General features: G+C 31.0%; 1 protein-coding gene across 1 annotated transcript in view; it reads left to right on the top strand.

The window, feature by feature from the left end:
- LOC129225112 (ATP-dependent RNA helicase DDX1-like) overlaps positions 1 to 21306 on the top strand; it is a 74291-nt gene that overhangs the window by 34098 nt on the left and 18887 nt on the right. Inside the window, exons 13-20 of the mRNA XM_054859671.1 lie at positions 1491 to 1549; positions 3028 to 3051; positions 6940 to 6992; positions 10503 to 10563; positions 16459 to 16530; positions 19120 to 19146; positions 20048 to 20137; positions 20217 to 20267. Coding sequence (XP_054715646.1) covers positions 1491 to 1549; positions 3028 to 3051; positions 6940 to 6992; positions 10503 to 10563; positions 16459 to 16530; positions 19120 to 19146; positions 20048 to 20137; positions 20217 to 20267 — 437 coding nt within the window. The remainder of the gene's footprint in view (positions 1 to 1490; positions 1550 to 3027; positions 3052 to 6939; positions 6993 to 10502; positions 10564 to 16458; positions 16531 to 19119; positions 19147 to 20047; positions 20138 to 20216; positions 20268 to 21306) is intronic.

Genomic DNA, 21306 nt, shown 5'->3' with positions numbered 1-21306 from the left:
GCTTTAACCATTAGGTTCCCCACCTCCTGTTATTTATCTGCTCAATTTCATATTTTGGGGATCACGGTGAGCTTAGTGGTTACATGGGATGAGAGGGTCCAGGGTTCAATGCATGAATCCATAAACAGAACCATTGAATAGATACAGGATGGTACTTGTTTTATTCGTGAGCCCAGAAGTTCTGTTATTTGTCATAAGTAGTTACTATGTGTACAGGAGATTGAATAAAATTTCTCTCCACTTCTGGCTAGTGTTTAAGTTGTGGAGGTGAATGGTGAAGCTATCTCTTTATTGCTCCAATAGTCATTCCTTCTCTTAATCCAGCTATTTACATTCAGTGTTGAACCTTTGCAATTAGCCATCACTCTCATGCTGTTGTAATTGCCAAAAAAGGCTTCAAATTTCGAAGGAAAAAAAACATAATTTTTAACAATACCCTTAGGGGAGGGTGACCCAAAGCGGGAAGGCCTTTGCATTCCCCCCTTCCCCTATGGTATGTAAGCGGCGATGCATACATATGTCGTGTTTACATGAACACCCCCAAGTTTTAATTAGTCCCAGCACAGCAGAAGTGAAGCGGCATTGCGTGACCAGGCTTTAAAAAAAAAAAAAAAGATACATTTCTTTTAAAAAATGAAGTTTTGTAACTTGTCATTAGTCGAAGACCAGATTATTTTTTTGATTGTCAATAATATTACAATATTCCGACACCATCCACCTACTAACTACGATAGTCATTTCGTTTGTTTCTTTTTTGAATTTAAGGTTATAATTATCTAACTAAGATTTTCTAATTCAATAGGATAAGCATAACTTTAAAAAGCTATTTTTTAGGATGGCAATTAGTTTGTCTTTTAATTTAATCAGTTATTTCTTTATCTTTTATAAACAAATGTGCTGACTTTAAATTGGATAAGTACAACTTTTTTACATGTATTTTTTATAGTGGCAGATAGCTAGTCAATTATTTTAATCATTTATAACTTCATATTTGATTGGCAAATGTACCAAATCACAATTATTTATGCTTACCCGCTCCAAAAACTATAATTTTCGAGCGTTCTTCAAAAGCCTACCCGCTTTGGGCCACCCTCCCCTACTTATTAGTTTTTATGATGTTTCAGACTTAGAATCTGTGCTCACAAAATTTCATATACATTTTTAGCAATGTATCTTAACTTCAAAATTATTCTTAGTAATACTGTCCAACCACGGATTGTATGGAATTTTCAAACGTCCAGATAAGACGAATCAATCTGAATGAGGGGGAAAAGTAAAAATTTGATGCCGGTACTGTGCTCATTTGAATGTGACTCTGCTTCCGCAAAAGCTGGAATCGATAAAAAATAATAGATTTGTCCATTTCTGGTAGTAAAATGGATGCTTGTCTTTCCATACAATCTGTGGTCAGATAATAGTCTTCTATTAATTTTGAGAGAGATAATTATTTCAAAAATGTTGTCATTCCTAAAAAAATATTGTTTACTTAGGAGAATCATCTGGTCCTGTGAAAAATATCAAGAATGCTCCTCAAGCAATCATTATTGAGGTTGGATTTTAAATACTATTGTATTAGATGTTATGCTTAAAATTAAATTGCTGAGATAAAATTTCGAGTGAAGAGTCATTTCATACTTTCACCCTATTGTTTGAAATTTGTTTGCCTGATTTTTTTTCTCAACCTAAGTTGTGTAATACTTACCAATCACTTAACTTTTTTATAGGATGCTTTAAAAGATTTTAAACTAACTTTAATGTTAAGTTGGACAGAGAAAAACAAGTCATTTTTATGCACTAGATTGTGTTCTCTCTCTCTCTTTTTTTAATTTTTATTGATTTTTTATTTTACTTTTGAGAAAACTGTGTATTCCCTGTATGTGTTCTCTATTTAGACCAGTTTTATGTAAATATATAGCCAACAGCAAAAAGAAAGCACACATTTTCAAAAGTGCCGTGTTTCATGGCTACAAGATCCATGTTTTGGGGAAAGGTGTTTCAAGTTTACAAGGAATTCATTTTCCAGTGTAAAAAAAAAAAAAGTGCTAATGGAAGTACAGATATTTGACAAAAGCATTGTCTCATATTAAATGTCTTTACATTCATAAGTCTGCTTCTTTTTGCATTGAGAAACTCTAACATGTCTGATATATTTTTCTTTTTTTGCAATTTTGTGTCTTTTTTTTTAATATTGGTGATTATACTTTTACTTTTTAGTACAAATCTTTTTATTCATTTTTTGTTTCTCAGTTAGGTATAGTTTTCTTTTTTACATGAAAAATTTTAATGTTTATTTTTGGTATAAAATTGCTGCTTATGTATATGTTTGACTCACATTGTCAAAACTCATAATTTTAATTAACATTAATTTTACCAAGAATTCAGGGTAACGGCACCAGTAACAGACATGCTTAAGACATCGCTCTCAGGTTAACTCAATTTCCTGAGCCTTTTTATATATTTAGACTTTTAAGACTATTTTTCTCTCATGCAACTACATCTCATCTAACGTTTGGCTGCTTTTGGATCCTCTGAATTAGCTAATTCTATTTTTATTTGCTTAATTTCGAAAGAATGTCCTATTTCCAGTAACAGACACGGAAAGATCCGATGATACCCAGTAACAGATTGGATGAGGAAAGGATGAGTAATGGACAAAATTCTCTTTCTCTTCGAAATATGCGAAAGTTATTTGTTTTTAAAACTAAAGCCTTATTTATTTCAAATGAAAATTAAACACCAATTGACCTCCTGCTGTCTGTTCCTAACCTTCCACCACTGCCTTGAAAAACCAACTGGCTCATAAAATTCATTCTGATAACATTAGATGGTTGCACCATATTCATGGGCCACAGCAACATCAGTTTTACTCGCCTAAAATTCTTATTATTTAAGTCAAAACTTACTGTCTGTTACTAGACTCTTGTCGGTTGTCGGTGCTGTTACCCTAATTATAAATCAAAATTAAAAATCTGAAGTAAAAAATGTTGCAATATGTATTTATTAATACCCCCCCCCCCCTTTTTTTAGCCTTCAAGAGAATTAGCTGAGCAAGTAAGTGATTGTTTATTATTTCTTTGAATTGTCTCTTCTATAAGTTTTGTTTATTGTATTATCATAAATGTTTATGATTTGAGGGTACCCCAGATTTCAAGATTTTTGACAAGCACCTTCTAATTTGTGAGGCTTGTCCTTTATTTTTTTAGTTTTGTATACTTGAAAGGAAGAGTTAGACCTTTTAAATGATTTTTTGAATACAGTCAGACCTTGATATAAGGTCACCGGTCACCCCTCGGGACTTTGAGAATGTGACCTTATAACTGGTTCATAAATTTTTATCAAAAAAAAAAAAAAACAAACAAATACTAAACTATAATGTTCTCAATACTATATCACTTGATGAAATTATGATGTTTTCATTAAGTTGAGTCGATTAAAATTAATGAAATTAGTTGGCAATTAGAAAATTATTTGTTAAAATTTTAATTCAGAAATTAATACAAGTGAAAAAACGGTTTGAATGAGATAATTTCCAGTGGTTTGCTGGTCGAGAATGGACATGTGTTTACAATGGAAAAGGTGATACTATGGGGACCTGTCTTCGAAATTTGTACGCCTTGATAAAAGCCATCTCTATTGATCTTGACCCTTATCTAATAGCTGCTATACTCAATCCACAAAGCATGAATAGGAACCAACAGTAAGCAGCCTGGGGAAACAAAACTCTCTCTTTTTACCTGAGTTAGGGGGGGGGGTGAATGATCCTTCCTACTCAGTTCAGTCGTTTTCTCTCTACAGCATTCTAATGTCTCTACACGCCTTTTTCCTAGAATTTGAGGGGTTCGTTGGGCAGATGGTATATTTTCGATAAAAGACCATGTACTAGGGGAAATTTGTGGAACTGAATCAGTGAGGCATTGAAATCACTCAAAGAAAGTCAGACAAAAATGACCTTATAAGCAATAGCGGTATTTGAGACCTGACCATATATCCGATAATCCATAACACACATTCCCTATTCAATGAGTCGGGACTTTACTGAAGTGATCTTATATGCGGGTGATCTTATATCGAGGTCTGACTGTATACAGTCGCATTTGCAGATATAATGAGCTCAAAGAAACAGTGATATTTGCTCATTGTAACCAAATGCTCATTAAAAACGGATTTGTGAAAAAATTATAAAAACCCATGCATACTTGATTTTTTAAGTATACAGAGTGTTCTAAAAGTAGGTGTACCCCCTTTTATTTTCAATGTTGTTAGTTATGGGTTAGTGCTTGGTATACAGATATCTTGAAGTTTTATCATAAACATCAGTAGTCCTTTCAAGCAACAGTACTTTTGCCGTTTCAACTGAAAAGCTTTTTTGTGACCTTCATTGGATTTGCGGTAATAACTTGCCATAAATTTAGCCTTCATTTTGTAATGTTTGAACCTTCTATTCTTCATACATAAAAAGAATTTGGAGGTAAATTGTTCTCGGCAACAATTGTGGCTCATAGCAAGTTCCATGTCTTATAAATCCGCTCAATTTTTGCTGTCGCGCGTTGACCTTTAGGAGCCCATAAAAACTGAACAACTCAACTTCAGAACAAAAAATTCTGGATTAAGGTTTTAATAAGATTGGTAATTTCAATTGGTAATTTTTTGGAGAAAATCTGAGATAGCATGAATCACAAGTGTGACACTCTCTCAGATTCTTGCTCTTAATATTTTCAAAAGACTTTTAAATCAGGCCATTTGCCACCTCTAAAATTAAATTGAATTTTTTTGTTAAATTCTGAAGTATGTTTTGGGTATCCAAATACTGGTACCCACTCTAAATTATTATTTTTTTAGCATTGAAGTAGTGAATTTTATGACGCTGAAACAGATATTCATACTTTAAAAAAGAAGTTTCAATTTCAAAATTTGCTGCCTCTAAAATCTGCCGCCCCAGGCGGCCTCATCCCCCCCCCCCCAGTCGCCTACCCTAGGAACCGGGCCTGATTCTCTATAACCATCATTAACTCATAGCGAACATAAAGTTGAAAAAATATAAATACCCCCACTTTCAGACCACTTTGTACATTTCTGTACAGTACCAAAGAATTTGGTTTCAACTGTCATTTTATCTCTTTCTTGGATTATTATTCTTTGTAAAATATACTCATGGTTTGAAAAACATCAAGATTTGCACCCTTCGCTTGGAAGAAATTCAATTTTTTTGTTCACTCCTAAGCGTTTAAATGTCTTAGGGATGTTTCAACTTGAAATTCTTCACATTTGTCGTTATCATCACTCTCATTCTTTTTTTTTTCATCTGCTTTAGCTGAAAAACTTCAGCTACAATATTCTAAAGAGTAGATATCTCTGAAGTGATTATGTTGGTACGCAAAGTTTTCAAATGCTTCTCCTGCTTCTCAATTTACTTTACCAAACTCTCCTAATCATCTACTTCTTCCTCAGTGATTTGCTTCTTATGTGAAATGTTCAATCAAGCCTTATGTAAACAACTGATGTTTTAATGTAACTTAGTAATTTTTCCCTGTTCATTGTACAATAAAGTTAAGAGTATGTTTACATTTGTTTGTAAGGTTGCTCCTATTTTTTTCTTCTGTCGAAAAGCATAAAAATCAGATACTTGCAGAAGTTTGATTTAAAAGTTTTGATAACTTGAATTTATAGTCTGGAAAACACGTGTAGAATTTGGTGGTAGAGATCTCTGCACACAAGTGTCCTACCCTGCAACTCCTAGCTGAGTAAACTTTTTCCAAAAAAGTACGCTTCTCACTTGTTTGCTGGATTAGCAATTCATCATTAACTTCATGGTTGACTTTAAAGAGTTTAAGACATTTTTCAAAAAGATTAACTGAGTTGCAGGGCAGCAGTTGATAGAATTTTTTATAATTCCTGAAATATTGCTCATGATGATATAGAGTTTTCTCATCCAAAACGATTTGAACTCCCACAGAGTTAACCAACTAAATCTTTGTGCCAACTAAATCTTTCTGACTTCGTTATTGATTCAGGGTTCTCATTAAATCAGGCTTGTAATAAACGAATTTGACTTTGCCTTTGACAGGAAAGTAGATTAAGACGCATTTAGCATGTATCTTAAAGAAAAGGAGTCTTTTTGAAATTTCTATTATGCATCCTGTTTTTCAATTTAACTTTATTTTCAAAATGTGCAAAATCATTAATGCAAGCAAGTGCATATTAATCAATACAAAATAAAATGTGCTATCATTTTCAAAAGTGATTTTTTTTTTTTTTTTTTGCCGTACTTCATGATTTCCAGTTAGATGAATAACTTTTTTCAGAAAACGGCCTTTTTAAAAAATGTGTTTAATGCTTTGATTTTTTTGCGAAACATTTAATTGTTATCATTATTATTGTCAATGATGTTTTTTGAGTTTCATTGATCTCCAGTGAAAGAGAATTTTTTTTTCTGTTAACTGTTAAAAGTTGTGCACATTTATTTTTTGTTCATTAAAAGTGTTATATATATATATATATATATATATATATATATATATATATATATATATATATATATATATATATATATATATATATATATAATGAGCTTCTCGACAGGAACATAAAAATATACCAGCATCATTTTACAGTTGCTACTGCAGCTACTTTGGTTTACTTTATTTCTTATTATTTTTTAATTTTTAATGCAAAGAATGTAGATAGAATATGCAACTTTTTTCTTCCTCTACAATTAATGAAAAGGAGTTGAATGAAAGGTAAATATATTTGCTTTTACCTTTTGCTACATCAGCAAAGATAATTCACGTTTGACTAACGATGTATTACAAATGGTTAGGCGATAATATTTAATTTTAATCAGTTGTTTTCAATGCATTTTAATTCAAATTGTTACTTCTGTATTGTTCAGTTAAAAAAAAGTTGAATATTTTACTAATTAATACTTTTTTCCCCCTTTAGACTTTAAAATGCATTCAAAGCTTCAAAAAGTTCCTTCATAATCCAACTGTAAAGTAAGTTTTAACCAGTTCTGTAGTGTAAATGTTGTAGCTAAATATTAAAACTTTTTAATAAAACATATGTGCATGATTTTTTCCCCTAATGATGTAATGATGAACAAGTTTTGTGATATTTATATATAACTCAATGTGATCTCTGTGACATTGAAAATACAAAATGAATAACCATTGAATTTTATACAAATGTGATAAGTTTAAAAGTCTTTTAAAAGAATGACATAATTTTTTAATTATATAGGGTGTCCCAAAATTAACGCAAGATTTGAATTTGCCACCATTTTTTCCATTAATTGTTGCCAGCCATGAAAAAAGAACAATTTGACAGTTGAGAGTTTAGGGTTAGTAAAAATGGGGTGTTATTGTACCATACAGCTAGAGAGAGTGTAACATTTCAATTACTGCATGAGGCATTTCCTAGTCGTGTACTCTCTCATTTCGGTCATCAGAATTGGCACCCTAGATCGTGTGATTTAACATTTTTAAATTTTTTCTTATGGGGTTATTTGAATTCAAAGATCTATGTCAACAAGCCCACAACCACCCGTGCATTACCGTGTTGCGATGCCGAGTGCCAATAACAGTAACTGCTTGACCAGCCTCAACTTTCATTATTTTTGTAACAATTGTTCAATAATGAAAGCGCATTATTGTATCGTATAACGCTCCATTTTTGATTACCCTAAACTCTCAGCTGTCAAATTGTTCTTTTTTCAGGGTTGCCAACTATTTATTGCAAAAATGGCAAATTCAAATCTTGCGTTAATTTTGGGACACCCTTTTTTTGCATTGATTTTTTTTTTGTTTAAAGTGAATTTGCACTGAATATTTATAATTGTTAGAAAGTTGTTCATCTTTAAAGCATTTAATTTTATCTAGAGTCTTAATTAATCACTTGTACTAGCACAGTTCAAGAAATTTTTGGAGCAATTTTGTTAATAAACATGCAAAACTTGTAATGCATCAATCTGGCAATTTGTAGAGAAGATCTACATACTTATCTGGAATAACATTTAAAAACATTTATTTTGCCTGATACTGAGTCTTTGGTCCTTGTTCCTTGCAGCTTTTTTCTTCTTTTTTTTCTTTATGAAAAAGTAAGTGCTAAACATATGAGTTTAATTTAGTGTCTCTGTACTCCTACATTTCAAGAATTACCATTGAAACGTGTTTCAATGTACTACATTTCTCTCCTTAATGTAGTTTTAACTTGGAATTAACGAGTACCGTTAAATTTCTGAATAGTGCTAAAAATATTATGCAAATTTGTTAAGATTGAAAAATAAAGAAGGAAAAAAAAACAGCTTTATATTGCAGAAAAAGTTGATTAGTGAATGGCCATTTTTCTTCCATTAATCATGCATAGAAATTGTTTTTTCCCTGCATGCATTAAAATTTCTTGCTGAAAGTACTTTTTAATGCTGAGGAAATTCAAAGCTCAATTTTATTAAAAATTAGCTGGGCCATTCTTCAAAAAGTGTAACTTTTCTTTCACATGCCTTTTACAGAAAAAACTTTGAAGAACAATTCGTTTAATAATACCTTTTTATTTTATCAAAAATATATCTATTTAAACCTGCTAACAATTTTTCAATAAGAATTTTTATTTTAGTATATTTTTGGTTCATATTCACAACATGTGAATTCTTACTTCTGTGGCATGTCACATCCCTTGTGTAACTGGAAATGTTGCTTAATAACTTGTTTAATTAAAAGTATGTACTTATTTATTTATTATTCTTTTCACAAGTGTCTCAGATACTAATTGTTTAAGTATATTTATTTTTTTAATATTGTGTTTTAGTTTGATAAGGAGTCATTTCACACAATAAATTCTCACCTCTGTTACCTAAACACAAAATGCCATTCGTCATAAACACGTGACAGTTATGTCATCAAATTTTATTTTCCAAGGTACAAGGGAGCCAGCCCTCTTGTTTATTTTCAGCCATAAAAGAGTTGTGAAATTTTTGTTGAAAAACAATAAGATGGATTTTGCTTAAAAAACTAGGTGTGGCTATTGTGACTTCTCACCACTGTGAACTTGAACTTCAGGGATGTAAATTAATTAAAAAAAGAAGTGAATATATTTTCATATGCTTAAAGAAGACTGATTGCGGAAAAAATCAAAAAGGAAAAAATTTAAGTCCCCCGATTACAGGAAAAGCCTCCAAACAAAAGCCAGAATTTTATTTGTTCATAGTTGAAAAAAAAAATGGCAACAGATCTCTCTTCTCAATTATTTTATTCACACTATCAATTTTAATTAAAGCACTGTTCAACAATGACTCTAATCAACAATGGATTTCTAATTGATGGCTTACCTACACTTTAGCGTGATATTAGTTAAAAACAGTTGTATTTCACGTTCTAATTACCTTGCAACAAGTTTTATCTGATAAAGAAAATTCAGGGGTTTCCATGGATATTTTATTCTAATTTTTGCAAGCATTTTTTATAATAGAAAAGTGCCATTTTCTGATCCTAAAATTAAAATTTGAATGGTTCGGTACTTTTTCAATGTTTGAAAACCCCTCTCCATTCCTTCTCAGGTGCACAAGTACCTCCCTGCCAAATTTAGTTGAGATCCGACGTAAACTGAATTTGCATAGGGAACGTACATACACCCATAAATACACATATATTCTTTGTTTTACTTATATAGATGAAAACATAGTGAACATAGATTAATTGTTCAAAATTTTAAATTTGGCAAACCAAATAAAACTGATTAGCTGTAACTTGCTGGCCCAAGCCAGGGCTAAGGCAGAACTACAAACATATACCAACTGCCCGGTTATGACATCCAGAGACTGCAGTTTTGTCCTTGTTATAGACACAGCAGTCTGTTTTAGCCAATAACTGAGCTGGACTTAGATGTTCTCTCATTGACAGTGAGATTACCCACTGACTACTGTTGCTTACAGACTCTCACTGGTGTACTAAATTTTAGCCACCAGTTTGTAGGCATTATCTTTTTTGGCGTGACTCAAATGTCATCTCAATAGTAGTTTTCAAACTTTGTGATAGATTCATGGAAATTAGGCCAACATGCCTGTCATTTCATATATATTCAAGGGGATAAAAAGAATATATTCTATATTATATTGAAAAACAAGAAAAACCACACCCACATATATATAAATACATTAATTTCCCAAACCCTAGTCTGGGAGGGGGAGTTGGCTCTGCTTAACCCTCTAAATGACAGCCTGTTGCCTAACATAGTCGTCAATAATTATTACCCGTCATGCATTTAGACCCTTAACTTACCTCTCTAGACTAAACACATTGCTAAATGTTGACAATTAGCTTTTATCATATTTTTTTTAATACAGTTTTCCTACTGCAGTGTGTGCAGTGTGTTGTTTTTATAGTGTGTGCTTGTAGTGCACACTATAAAAACAAAAGGGGGATATTTTATGAAGTTATCAACATTTATCAGAAATTAAATGCAAATCGTACAATGGTATGAATTTTATATTAATCATTATGTATACTTTGTAGAGAATTACTCATTATTGGAGGTGTATCTGCTAAAGAACAAATTATGGAGCTTCAAAGTGGCGTAAGTAACTTTGATTTTCATTTCAGATCTCAATGAAAAATAAATGTTCACTGTCACACTCACACAGATATATAATATATATATATACTTTTTTAAAGGTACCATCATGCTATTTTAGTCCTAAAAGACATTACAATCAACTTTTTAAGTACTGTTATTGGTCCCTACTCATCCTAAGATCATTTATTTTCAAAAAATCATTCCTCAGTACATTTTCCTTCAATACAAATGCAAAGTATGTAGATACATCCATCCGAAACAAAGCAAATCAACTTGAAGGGCCCAGCTTCTGAATTTTAATTTTTTTTTTTCTAGTTTTTATTATTTTGATGCTTTAAATGAAATGGTTGTAGAGTGTACCCCATTCAGTTTAAAGCATAGATATTTTAACCAACTTTTAATTGTTTGCTGCATTTAAAAATATGTCTTCTGACAGTTTCATGATAACCCCATCATTTACAGACAGACCTAGTGGTGGTAGTAAGACTAGCCGAGGAAAAAAAAGGAAAGAAATTCCATCTAATGGGACCTAGCGTTTTTGTATTCCATACAAGAACGCCAGCACCATCCATATTCTGAATAAAAGCATTCCCGTATCATCACAAAAGTTACAACTAAGTAGAAAAAAATGCATAAGCCTAGAAGTATGTTTTGAAAGTCAAAAATAAAAGCAGAGATATATTTAAAACTAGCTTTTGCCCGCGGCTTCGCTCACGTTGATGAAGTTTTTTTTTCAATTGATTCAAGTTAATGGTCATTACAGGCAGAGGTCAAATAGTTACCAAAACAGTGTTTGTTTCTAGTTTTGCCGACATTTCAAATTACCTGCCCCCTTAAATGTATCAAAAGGTATGATTAAAACTGAAAATTAGGGGGAAAGGGAATAAATGAAATGTTGGCAAAACTGAGAAGAAACCAATCACCTAATCACAAAAAATAAATCACGAAAACGTTCAGGAGTTGTAAAGAAGTCAGTTTGGGTAATTCCCAAAAAATCCAATTCGAGTGAGGTCAACTATTCTTAAGTAAAGTGAAACAGTTCCCTTCCCGATTTCCATCAAATACATAATATCCAGCGCTACACCGGCAATCTAAATTATTGTATAATGTGTAACTTCTTACCGTAGAAATCGTCCCAAAATAGGGTCAACAATGATGCTACCCGAAATGTTTCCAATAAACAGTAAAAATTTGGCAATTGTTTGAAATTGTGTGCAAAGACAAAGTAATGGAAGTTTTTGCACTGTTTATGACTTTGCGAATTAGTTGGCAAATTATTTTACGTGTTAACAAATTTAAAAAAAGAAATATTAAAGAAATGGTGACATGGTGAAAACCGAGAAACAGTATTGCGTAGTCTTTAGCTTCAAAAACAGCGACAGTTGAAAAAAATGCCAAATGCCTTAGCTATTGAAATGATTCCACAAAAAAAATTTGGTTAGATTCCAGCTGATCGATTAAATACCCAGTCAATACAAATAAATAAAAAAAAACCATTAATTGCCTCAAAAATGCATTAAAATGGAAAAAAAATCAGCCAAATCCATGTATTATTTGCCAATCTTGTGCAAAAATCTTACTTCAAGATTTGACTTGAGAAAAGCCTTGAACAGTCACGAAAAGCAAAGATAGTCAACAATGCAACAATAGTCGTTATCGACAGGGAGTTGAGATGATACACTAAATATTGTAATGAGTTACGGAAAGCCTTCGAACCTGGAACTAAAAAGCTCATAACTCGTTTTTTATTCTACTTAGAAATTTCAAACAGGTGCCATCTTCAGCAGAAAAATCAGAGCTTTCGATGGACATATAATGTCAATATGTGCAAGCATTTTTTCATCCCCATATTAGAGAATTTATACGAAAATTGTGTTTAATTGCCCCCCTAAGCGGGTTTTGCCCCCCATAATGGGACGAAAACTACCCTATGTGTTATTCTGATGCATAAGCTATATTATTGTAAAGTTTCATCAAAATCCATTCAATAGTTTTTGCGTGAAAGAGTAACAAACATCCATACATCAATACAGACAAACTTTCGCATATATAATAGTAGTAAGATGTTGTTATGATAAGTCACAACAGTAGTTTAAACTTTGAAGATTAATTATATATATATATATATATATATATATATATATATATATATATATATATATATATATATATATATATATACATACATACATACATACATATACGTGTAATTATTAAAACTTGAAGTGAAATATTCTACATTTAGCCAGCTCAAATGCAGCTAAAGTAATAAATGTATACTACATATATTATACAATTTAATGTCACACTCGTAGGTAGCATAATGGCAAGTGTACTAAACAACAACAAGAAACCCAAAAGAATATTAACAATGTAAATTGAAAACCATGTAAATAGGAAAAGTTGAACAATATGAACATTAAGATAATTAATAGAATGGGCAGTAACTGCTACATTTTCAAAGAGCTGGAGCAGTTAGTATGTTATAATAATAATTTAAAGGTGTCTATAGAGTTCGGCGACGCACAAGTCAGTGAGTAATTGCATTTTTATGAAATTAGCAAGAATTTGCTTTCTTATTCCAACTGCATGGTAGGCTTAGCATTGGTTGACATTACGAGTATTATAAAAGGTGACAAGTTTTTTGATAATGCTGACTTGTACTATCCAACCCCCAGCTCTGACCAGCAAAAAAAGAAAGCAGAAAACTTACTCAATCTATTAGAAAAACATGAAAACGCAAAATATTTGTTATTCAAGTGCACAAGGTCCAATTTCATGCAGATTCTAACAGGCAACCGAAGGCTGTGCATCCAAGTAAATGCCTCCATTGAAGAAGGTTTTAAGCGCCTCTTATCTTTCCATGAATTGGCATGGGCACAAATCACTCTAGCATGGCTGCCAAATTATATATATTTTTCTATGAATTCAAATATACTGTTCAACAAACACATTGTTTTTAGATATATCTACGACATCCTGATTTTCAAAAGTAACTTGGAAGAGAAATTCAATCTAATTTACCCACAAAACTTACAATTAAATAAAGCCAATGATTACATACAATCTGCTAAGTTTTTGGCTATTTCTTTTAAAATCGATAATTCTGGACTCATCACTGATATCTACGATAAAAAGGATAATTTTCAGTTTTTTTAATAAAAGTATGCAACATTGGTATAGCAATCTGCATAAGAAAGTTTTTATTAATATAATAATTCGACAGTTAAGTAGATTTTTCAAGATATGTAACAACAGTGTTCAATTTAACAATGTTTTAAATTTGCTCCGAATTTGTACTACCACAATTTTTATCCCGCCAATTTTACCTTTTATTTTAATTTATTTAAGAAATCTTTTATAAAACATCAACAATTATAGTCTCCGCCCAAATAACTGGGAATGGCAACAGGCCCACTGGATGGCTTTAATAATAAAAGGGCGCTCAAAACCTTCTTCAAGGGATTTACTTGGATGCACAGCCTTCGGTTACCTCTTAGAACTGGCATGAAATTGGACCTCTTGCACTTGGATGACCAATATTTTACGTTTTCGTGTTTTTCTAATAGATTGGGTAAGTTTTCTGCTTTCTTTCTTTGCAGGTCAGAGCAGGGGGTTGGATAGTACATGTCAGTTATTATCAAAAACTTGTCACTTTTTATAATACTCGTTTAATGTCAGCCAATACTAAGCCTACCACGCAGTTGAAATAAGCAAGCAAATTCTTACTAATTTGATAAAAATGAAATTACTTGCTGGCTTGTGCTTTACTGACCTCTATAGAAACCTGCAAATTATTATAATATGCCAACTGCTCCAGCTCTTCGAAAACGTAGCAGTTACCGCCCATTCTATTAATTATCTTAATGTTCATATTGTTCAACTTTTCCCATTTACATGGTTTTCAATTTACATTGTTAATATTCTTTTGGGTTTCTTGTTGTTGTTTAGTACACTTGCCATTGTGCTACCTACAAGTGTGACATTAAATTGTATAATATATATATATATATATATATATATATATATATATATATATATGTGTGTGTGTGTGTGTGTGTGTGTATATATATATATATATAATAATTATAAAATAAGTGAAGAATATTGAAAAGACTACACCAAAGCCTATAGATGCTCAACACAGCAAAACTAAAAAGCCAAGTAAATATATAAAGTATACAAGCCAAATAAACATTTTTAAAGAAAAATAATGATGAGAAAAAGGAAAATACAAGCAGCAATTTAATAGAAAAAGTCAAAAGGCTGAATCCATAGCTCATCAGCTGTAAATGATTCAATGAGTATGGTCAAAAGACCAAAAAATTAAACTATAAACTAAAGTATTTAAGCTCCAGTGTATGCACTACAGAGTAACATTGGGCTAAACGCACCACATGTTATTTCTTTCAAATTTTTCATTTTTTTTATTGTCAATCAAGATTATACAAATAGTCTTTAGATTTAAAAATAAATAAGTAAATTTTTATACATGAAGTACACCGCCAGCTCAGTCATTCCAGCCGAGGACTGCAGTTTCGTGCTTATTAGCACTCATCAGCCCAGCATAGGAAGTAACTGAACTGGAGGTGGTAGACCACTTAAGGAAGCCAAGAGTGCCAAAGAAACTGGTAGCTAATATAAGAATTAGCACTTACCAGACGAGTGACCGAAGCATGGTTTGGTTCAACTCAAAGATTGCAGGCAAGGCCCTCCAGCTCAGTCACTTCCTATGGTGGGCTGATGAGTGCTAATAAGCACGAAACTGCAGTCCTCAGCTGGAATGACTGAGCTGGCAGTGTACTTCATGTACTGTCCGACCGCAAAAGCCACGACTAGCACCGTTGAATGATTCTATTTCAAAAAGGGGTGAGAGCTTGATTAAGAAAATGCACCATAGCTGCATTTCTGCTTTACCGATAAGGAAGGAGAATAAATTTAAAAAAAAAAACCAACACATCTAAAATAAACAGCCAATCCAACGGAAAACAAAAAAAAAATCCTCTCGCATTTGTTATCTCTCTTATCAATATCTCCCCTAATTTGATAAAATAAGAAGTGACCTGACGCATGTGCAAATTGGAGGAAGGTCGCAGTTTAAAATATCAAACAGTATGTCTGCATTAGCCCTTGCTATAGGGCGGTAACTAACTGAAATTTTTATGTTTTATTGAGCAATCACAGTGCTTATTGTTCTCACTTGGCCTTTGAATGGCGTTCCTATGATTTTATTTCCCCCCCGCCTCCCTCTGCAGCACCACCGTCGACCGGCCCCTCTGGATGCTGCTCCTATAGCGAGCTAAGTCTCCAGGTTACGTCGATATCCTACATACACACACCTACACACTCACACCTGCACACACACACAAATACATAATCACCATCACACATACACACACCTACACATGCACACACATATACACACACCTACACACCTGCACACACACATACACCTACCATGCACACACACACTCATGCCTGCACATAGACATAAACACACATGCCTACACACACACGCTCGTGATTGTGAAAAACATAATTTGAATTTTAAGTTGTCAAAATTCAAATTATTATTATTATTTAATTTGTTTTCGATTTGAAAATAGTTTGAGATAAAATAAATAAAAGAGTTTTAAAATATTTACCTGTTACCTATCTGACATAATTCATGTCTCCCTAGTGGCGCTGCTGCTAGATGTTTTTTACTGCTATTTTGCAACATAAATGTGTTTCATATTATTCATTCAAAATATGAGATGCTGAAAAGTTTCTTAGTCTAAACGTGATAGTGTCTTTTATCTGCATTGTTCCTATACTTCTTAATACTTATTTGAAATCTTAAGAATTTGGATTTCTTAATGTGTAGATTATATGTTTCGGAAATTTTATACATAGATTGATATTGTTGTGGGTACTCCCGGAAGATTAGAAGATTTGATTTCTACTGGTCAACTATCACTTGCTCAGGTAAAGAATACATGCTCTCTACCCACTTTAGGATGTATTTCATCCATTGCATGAAAACCTATTTTTCTTTAATGTTCCATCTCATTTTTAGCTTTCTGAAACCTGTAATTTAGTCACAGTAATTTGCTGTATTCACATTTCATCCTTTTTTTTAGAAAAGAAAGTGAAAACTTAGTTGATGGTGTTCTAAACAGGGTTGGCAAGTTTCTGCCGAGGTAATTTAAAACCACTGGTATAAACCGGTTAAAACCGGAATGGCAAAAACCACTTTCTGCTATATTTGTGGCAGAAACTGGCAAAAACTCATAAAATGACAAAAAATTAGCTATTGACATGCAATAGAAAATGCATGGAGAAAATAATTAGTTGTTAACCAAAGCACAATTTAATTACCATATTATCTCAATTCAAAATCAAATGTTACATTGTTTGGACCCTGCAGTTTCTCCTTAGAAAAGGTGATTTATAAAATCTAAGCAGTTTCTCAATTCAATGTGCACAAATGGGAAACTTTAGAATATTCTTCGAACAAAAGTGCTAGCAGGCAATGCATCGAGGAACAAGCAATGTTCGTGAAACTTTCATATTTTGTTAACTGATCCACCATGTAGTAGGAGAATGTAACGCAAAGTGAAATGATGAAATATTTACTGTGCTTTTAGCGCCACCTATCTATTAATATTTTATCTATGTAGTAACACATGTAGCCTATTCCAGTCAAGAAGAAATTAACTCTGAAAATCATAGAATATGATAATATAAGCAATTTTCAAAAAATTATACTCATATTGTAATTATTTTTTGTAAGTTAATTTTTGTTATTATAAAATGATAAAGTTCTTGTAGTTAACATTTGAAACATTGAGACCTTCTAATATTCTATGCAACATTTATTTAGTTAATATTAAGCCTATTTGTATTTTGAATATTTTTTACAATTGGACAAGTACATGCAGGGCAAAGTGAAATAGTTAATTTTTGTTTAATTATTCAATCATTTATTAAATGTCTTGTGTATTTTTTTGTTACTTTATTAACACACCTTAATATAGTAATTCACTTATTTATTCATTCATTTACTTATTTTCTCACTCGTATTATTCTTCATACACTAATTTATTTATTTATTTAATTATTCGTTTATTTTTTCCAGCATCTTTTCATTTACTCATTCAACCTTTTTTTTGTGATTCATTTGATCAAAAATATTTTTTATAATCAAATAGGAAACATTTCATTACAAAAAAACTTCATACTTCACTTAGGCCCATGAGAAAATAAAATGAAAATTTTCCACTTTTGTTTTTAAAGCAAAAATTCACCGCCAAGAATAAAAGTACTATTTCAATGCAGGTTTTATTATAAAATACAATGCTCTTTCTTTATGTACTGTAATTTTAAAAACAAATTTCCAATTATTTCATTTTGAAAAATCTCAGTCTTCTTAACCATTTCACTTTGCCCCACGTTCCCCTAATTGAAAAATTTGGAAAAATAAGTTTCAAGAAATGGGGCTAATTTGTTTTTCAGAGCTGTGATAATAGGTTACCTTGCAAATATTAAGCTAGATTTTGTACCTAAGGTACAAAATCTAGTTTAATATTTGCAAGTAAAATTCTGATCCTTTCTTCTTAAAGCACATGATAATTTCAATCACTAGCAATTTAGATGAAGCATATAAGCGAGCAAATTACAATCAGTAATGCCTGTTTAATTCTCTATGTCACTCCTCTTTCCTAAGAACCCATATGAATTTTCGTCTTTTGTTCGATTTATCCAAATATTACGAGCATCTGCTATTGAAAAGTTCCCTTTCCAAACTAAATCAAGGGCACTAGCATGAGATTTTATTTTTTTAAATGATGAAATGAAGTTTTTTCATAGTTAAAGTGAGCATTTTAAAAATCAATTACATGTGTTTGGTATATTTGTGCATGCATTATTTAAAAAGCATTTAATTAATTAGTTATTTAAAACTGCTGGAGAATTACATGAATAGGGGGGGGGGGATGTGGAGTTGATCTTGCATTCCTTTAATTTGATGATCAATTCTCATGTTTCTTGCTTTTAAATCAAGTGTTTTTTTTTGTTCTTGCAGCTCTTTTTTCCCTTTCCCTTCTATCTCTTTCTTCCCCCTCCCTTTTTTTCTAAAAGAAAATGTGAAGCGTAAGAGTTTTATCAAAGACAGTTAAAAGATTGAAAAAAGAAAGAAAAAGCAAATGTTTTTTTTAGCGAGCTAAGATTTAAAATGTGTATAAAATATTGTAACACAGCTCAAAATGTTTTAAAAAACAATTTGTAATATTTCAATCAATATCAAAAATGTGTGTCAATCTCTGATGATTCTACTGAGTCGATTATATTACCAAAAATTTTTATTTAAAATTTCTTGTTCATGATTTTAAAATGATTTAGTTGTCATGTATTTCTATTACTTTGTTTAACACTTGGCTATTTTGCTCCATAATTTTTGTCAATTCTATTTACTGTAAGTTTTATTTATAATAGATTGCATTGCATACGCTAAACTTTTTCCTAATTTATATTTTAATACATACAAGCATTAATGCAATTTTTTTTCTAATGCAGGTTCGTTTTTTTGTGTTGGATGAAGCTGTAAGTACCTTTTTTATTCTTAAATTATTGTAAAATTATTCTATGTCACTTTTCATTTGATATTGTGAAACGTTTGCTTATTAATTAAAGTTTTAGTAAAGATAGGATTTGAAAATTATTTTTAATATTGAATAATTCTTTGTACTGTCCTCTTTCATTTGAATAATAGTAGTTCATCTTTAAGGTAATATTTTTGACACAATTTTGTTCTGAAAATTTCATTTTGTTTTTGAATTTCAAATTAGGCAAAAAAGGTTTGTTATTATGCATTTTTTTTTTTTTTTTTTTTTTTGAAAATTGTGCATTTGTCATATTTTTCTTTTTAGTACTATTTTTTATTGTGATACATAATATTATATTGAATATTTTGTTTTTCATTTAGTTTGATTTTTTCTTTTTTTTAAATTTTCTCTAGTATTTTTTATTTGTAAAACAATTTTTCATTAATCTTTGTATAGCAGTGCATTTCATTGAAGTTCTAGTTTTTATTTATTAATTTTTTAAAGGCCTATCTGTTTCTTGTATCAACAAAATTACATCCATTACACTTGCAAATAATGCAACATCAATTTTGTACAACTATTGACCCAACCGTTTAGATTCATTTTGTGAAAACAAAAAAAAAATGTTTTTTTTTAAAAAGCTATTACTACATTACTGTTAAACCTACACAGTAAAATCTCATTATAGCAAATCCCAATGCAATGAAACATGCATTTCAATTAAATGAATGTTCAGTCTGGTTTAACTCTCTATTTCATTGATTGAATTCTATTACAATGAAATTCATGTTACAACAAACAAAATTTTTAATCCTTTGAAGTTCACTGCAATGGGATTTTTCTATATTTTGAAATCTTGTTGATTTTTCAAGCTGCTATATTATGAAACATTTTTGTAGGATGGTTTACTTCAAGCTGGCTATGGAGAATTAATAAATCGAATTCACCAACAAATACCAAAGATTACACCTGATGGAAAACGATTGCAAGTAAGTTCCTTGTGTTCTTCATATTAATTCTATGTTTCAGTTAAAGTTCTACATGTTCTAAATCAGCCTATATTTTTAGATGACAGTTTGTTCAGCTACACTTCATTCTTTTGATGTAAAAAAGTTAGCTGTAAGTAATATTTCTTATTTATTTTTAAAAATTCCTGTAGAAGTCATATTCATGATAGCTAGTAAGAATAATTTTGTTTAATAAAATATCTTTGCTCATTTAATTGTATCTACTTTCAAAAGTTTTTTTATTTTTTAATCAGAACAAATGCATTTTTGTTCTAAAACAAATGTGCATAGTTTGAACTTGCGAAATAGTTTTCGTTATTAACAATAGATCTTAGTTATTTTTTTAAAAAAAAGCTGAATATTAGAATAAACAAAAGACAAAAACTCCAAACAAATGCTTTAAATTTAATAGATCAGTGGTGGAAGAGAAGAAACTTATATCCTAGGATAAAAAAAATCAGACAATGTATTTAAAATATATATGTATTTTAAATTACTTATTACTAGCCAATTCAAACCAAGGCATTTTTATGGTTTTTAAATTGAGTTGCCAAATCAAATTGTTTCAAAAACTATTGCGCAGCAGTGAATGCTTTTCAGCCTCTTTAAAGAATGTGAAATGAAATACTGCCATGTATAAATCACTGGACGCATGTGCAGGAATAAATCCATTGACTATTTTGAAAAGTCAGTCAAAAATTACAGATGAAAAATGAACAAAGTAGTGTTTACAGGGATTTGTTGATGTTTTGGTAAAGCAAGTGAAGTTGTTGGGTGAAGTGAAGAGGGAAAAAAAAGTGAAGATGACTTTCAACAATGGGTTTATATCATTCACGTATGAACAATTGAAGTTGAATCACATCACAATGCCATTAGTGCATCTTTAGTCATTAATATCAGGTGAATAACAAATATTGGAAAACTAAAAGACAGCAGATGACTTAGGGTTCTTATGTCATCGATAAACAATAGAAATTTTTAAAAATCTTTTTCTTTCTTTTTTTAAGTATGGATATAGCAATTGATAAGTTCAGTAAATTTTTCCTTTTGTTATTTTTACTCAGAAAGTTGTCCCAAGATAATCATTAATTAAATTTTTTGGATGTGCATCTGCCATTACCTTGTTCATTAGATGAATCCTTACTTTTAAT

Source organism: Uloborus diversus, chromosome 6, assembly GCF_026930045.1.
Source record: "Uloborus diversus isolate 005 chromosome 6, Udiv.v.3.1, whole genome shotgun sequence".
NCBI lineage: Eukaryota > Metazoa > Arthropoda > Arachnida > Araneae > Uloboridae > Uloborus > Uloborus diversus.
Note: the sequence above shows the minus strand (reverse complement) of the source record. Positions and strands in the feature narration are given on the sequence as shown.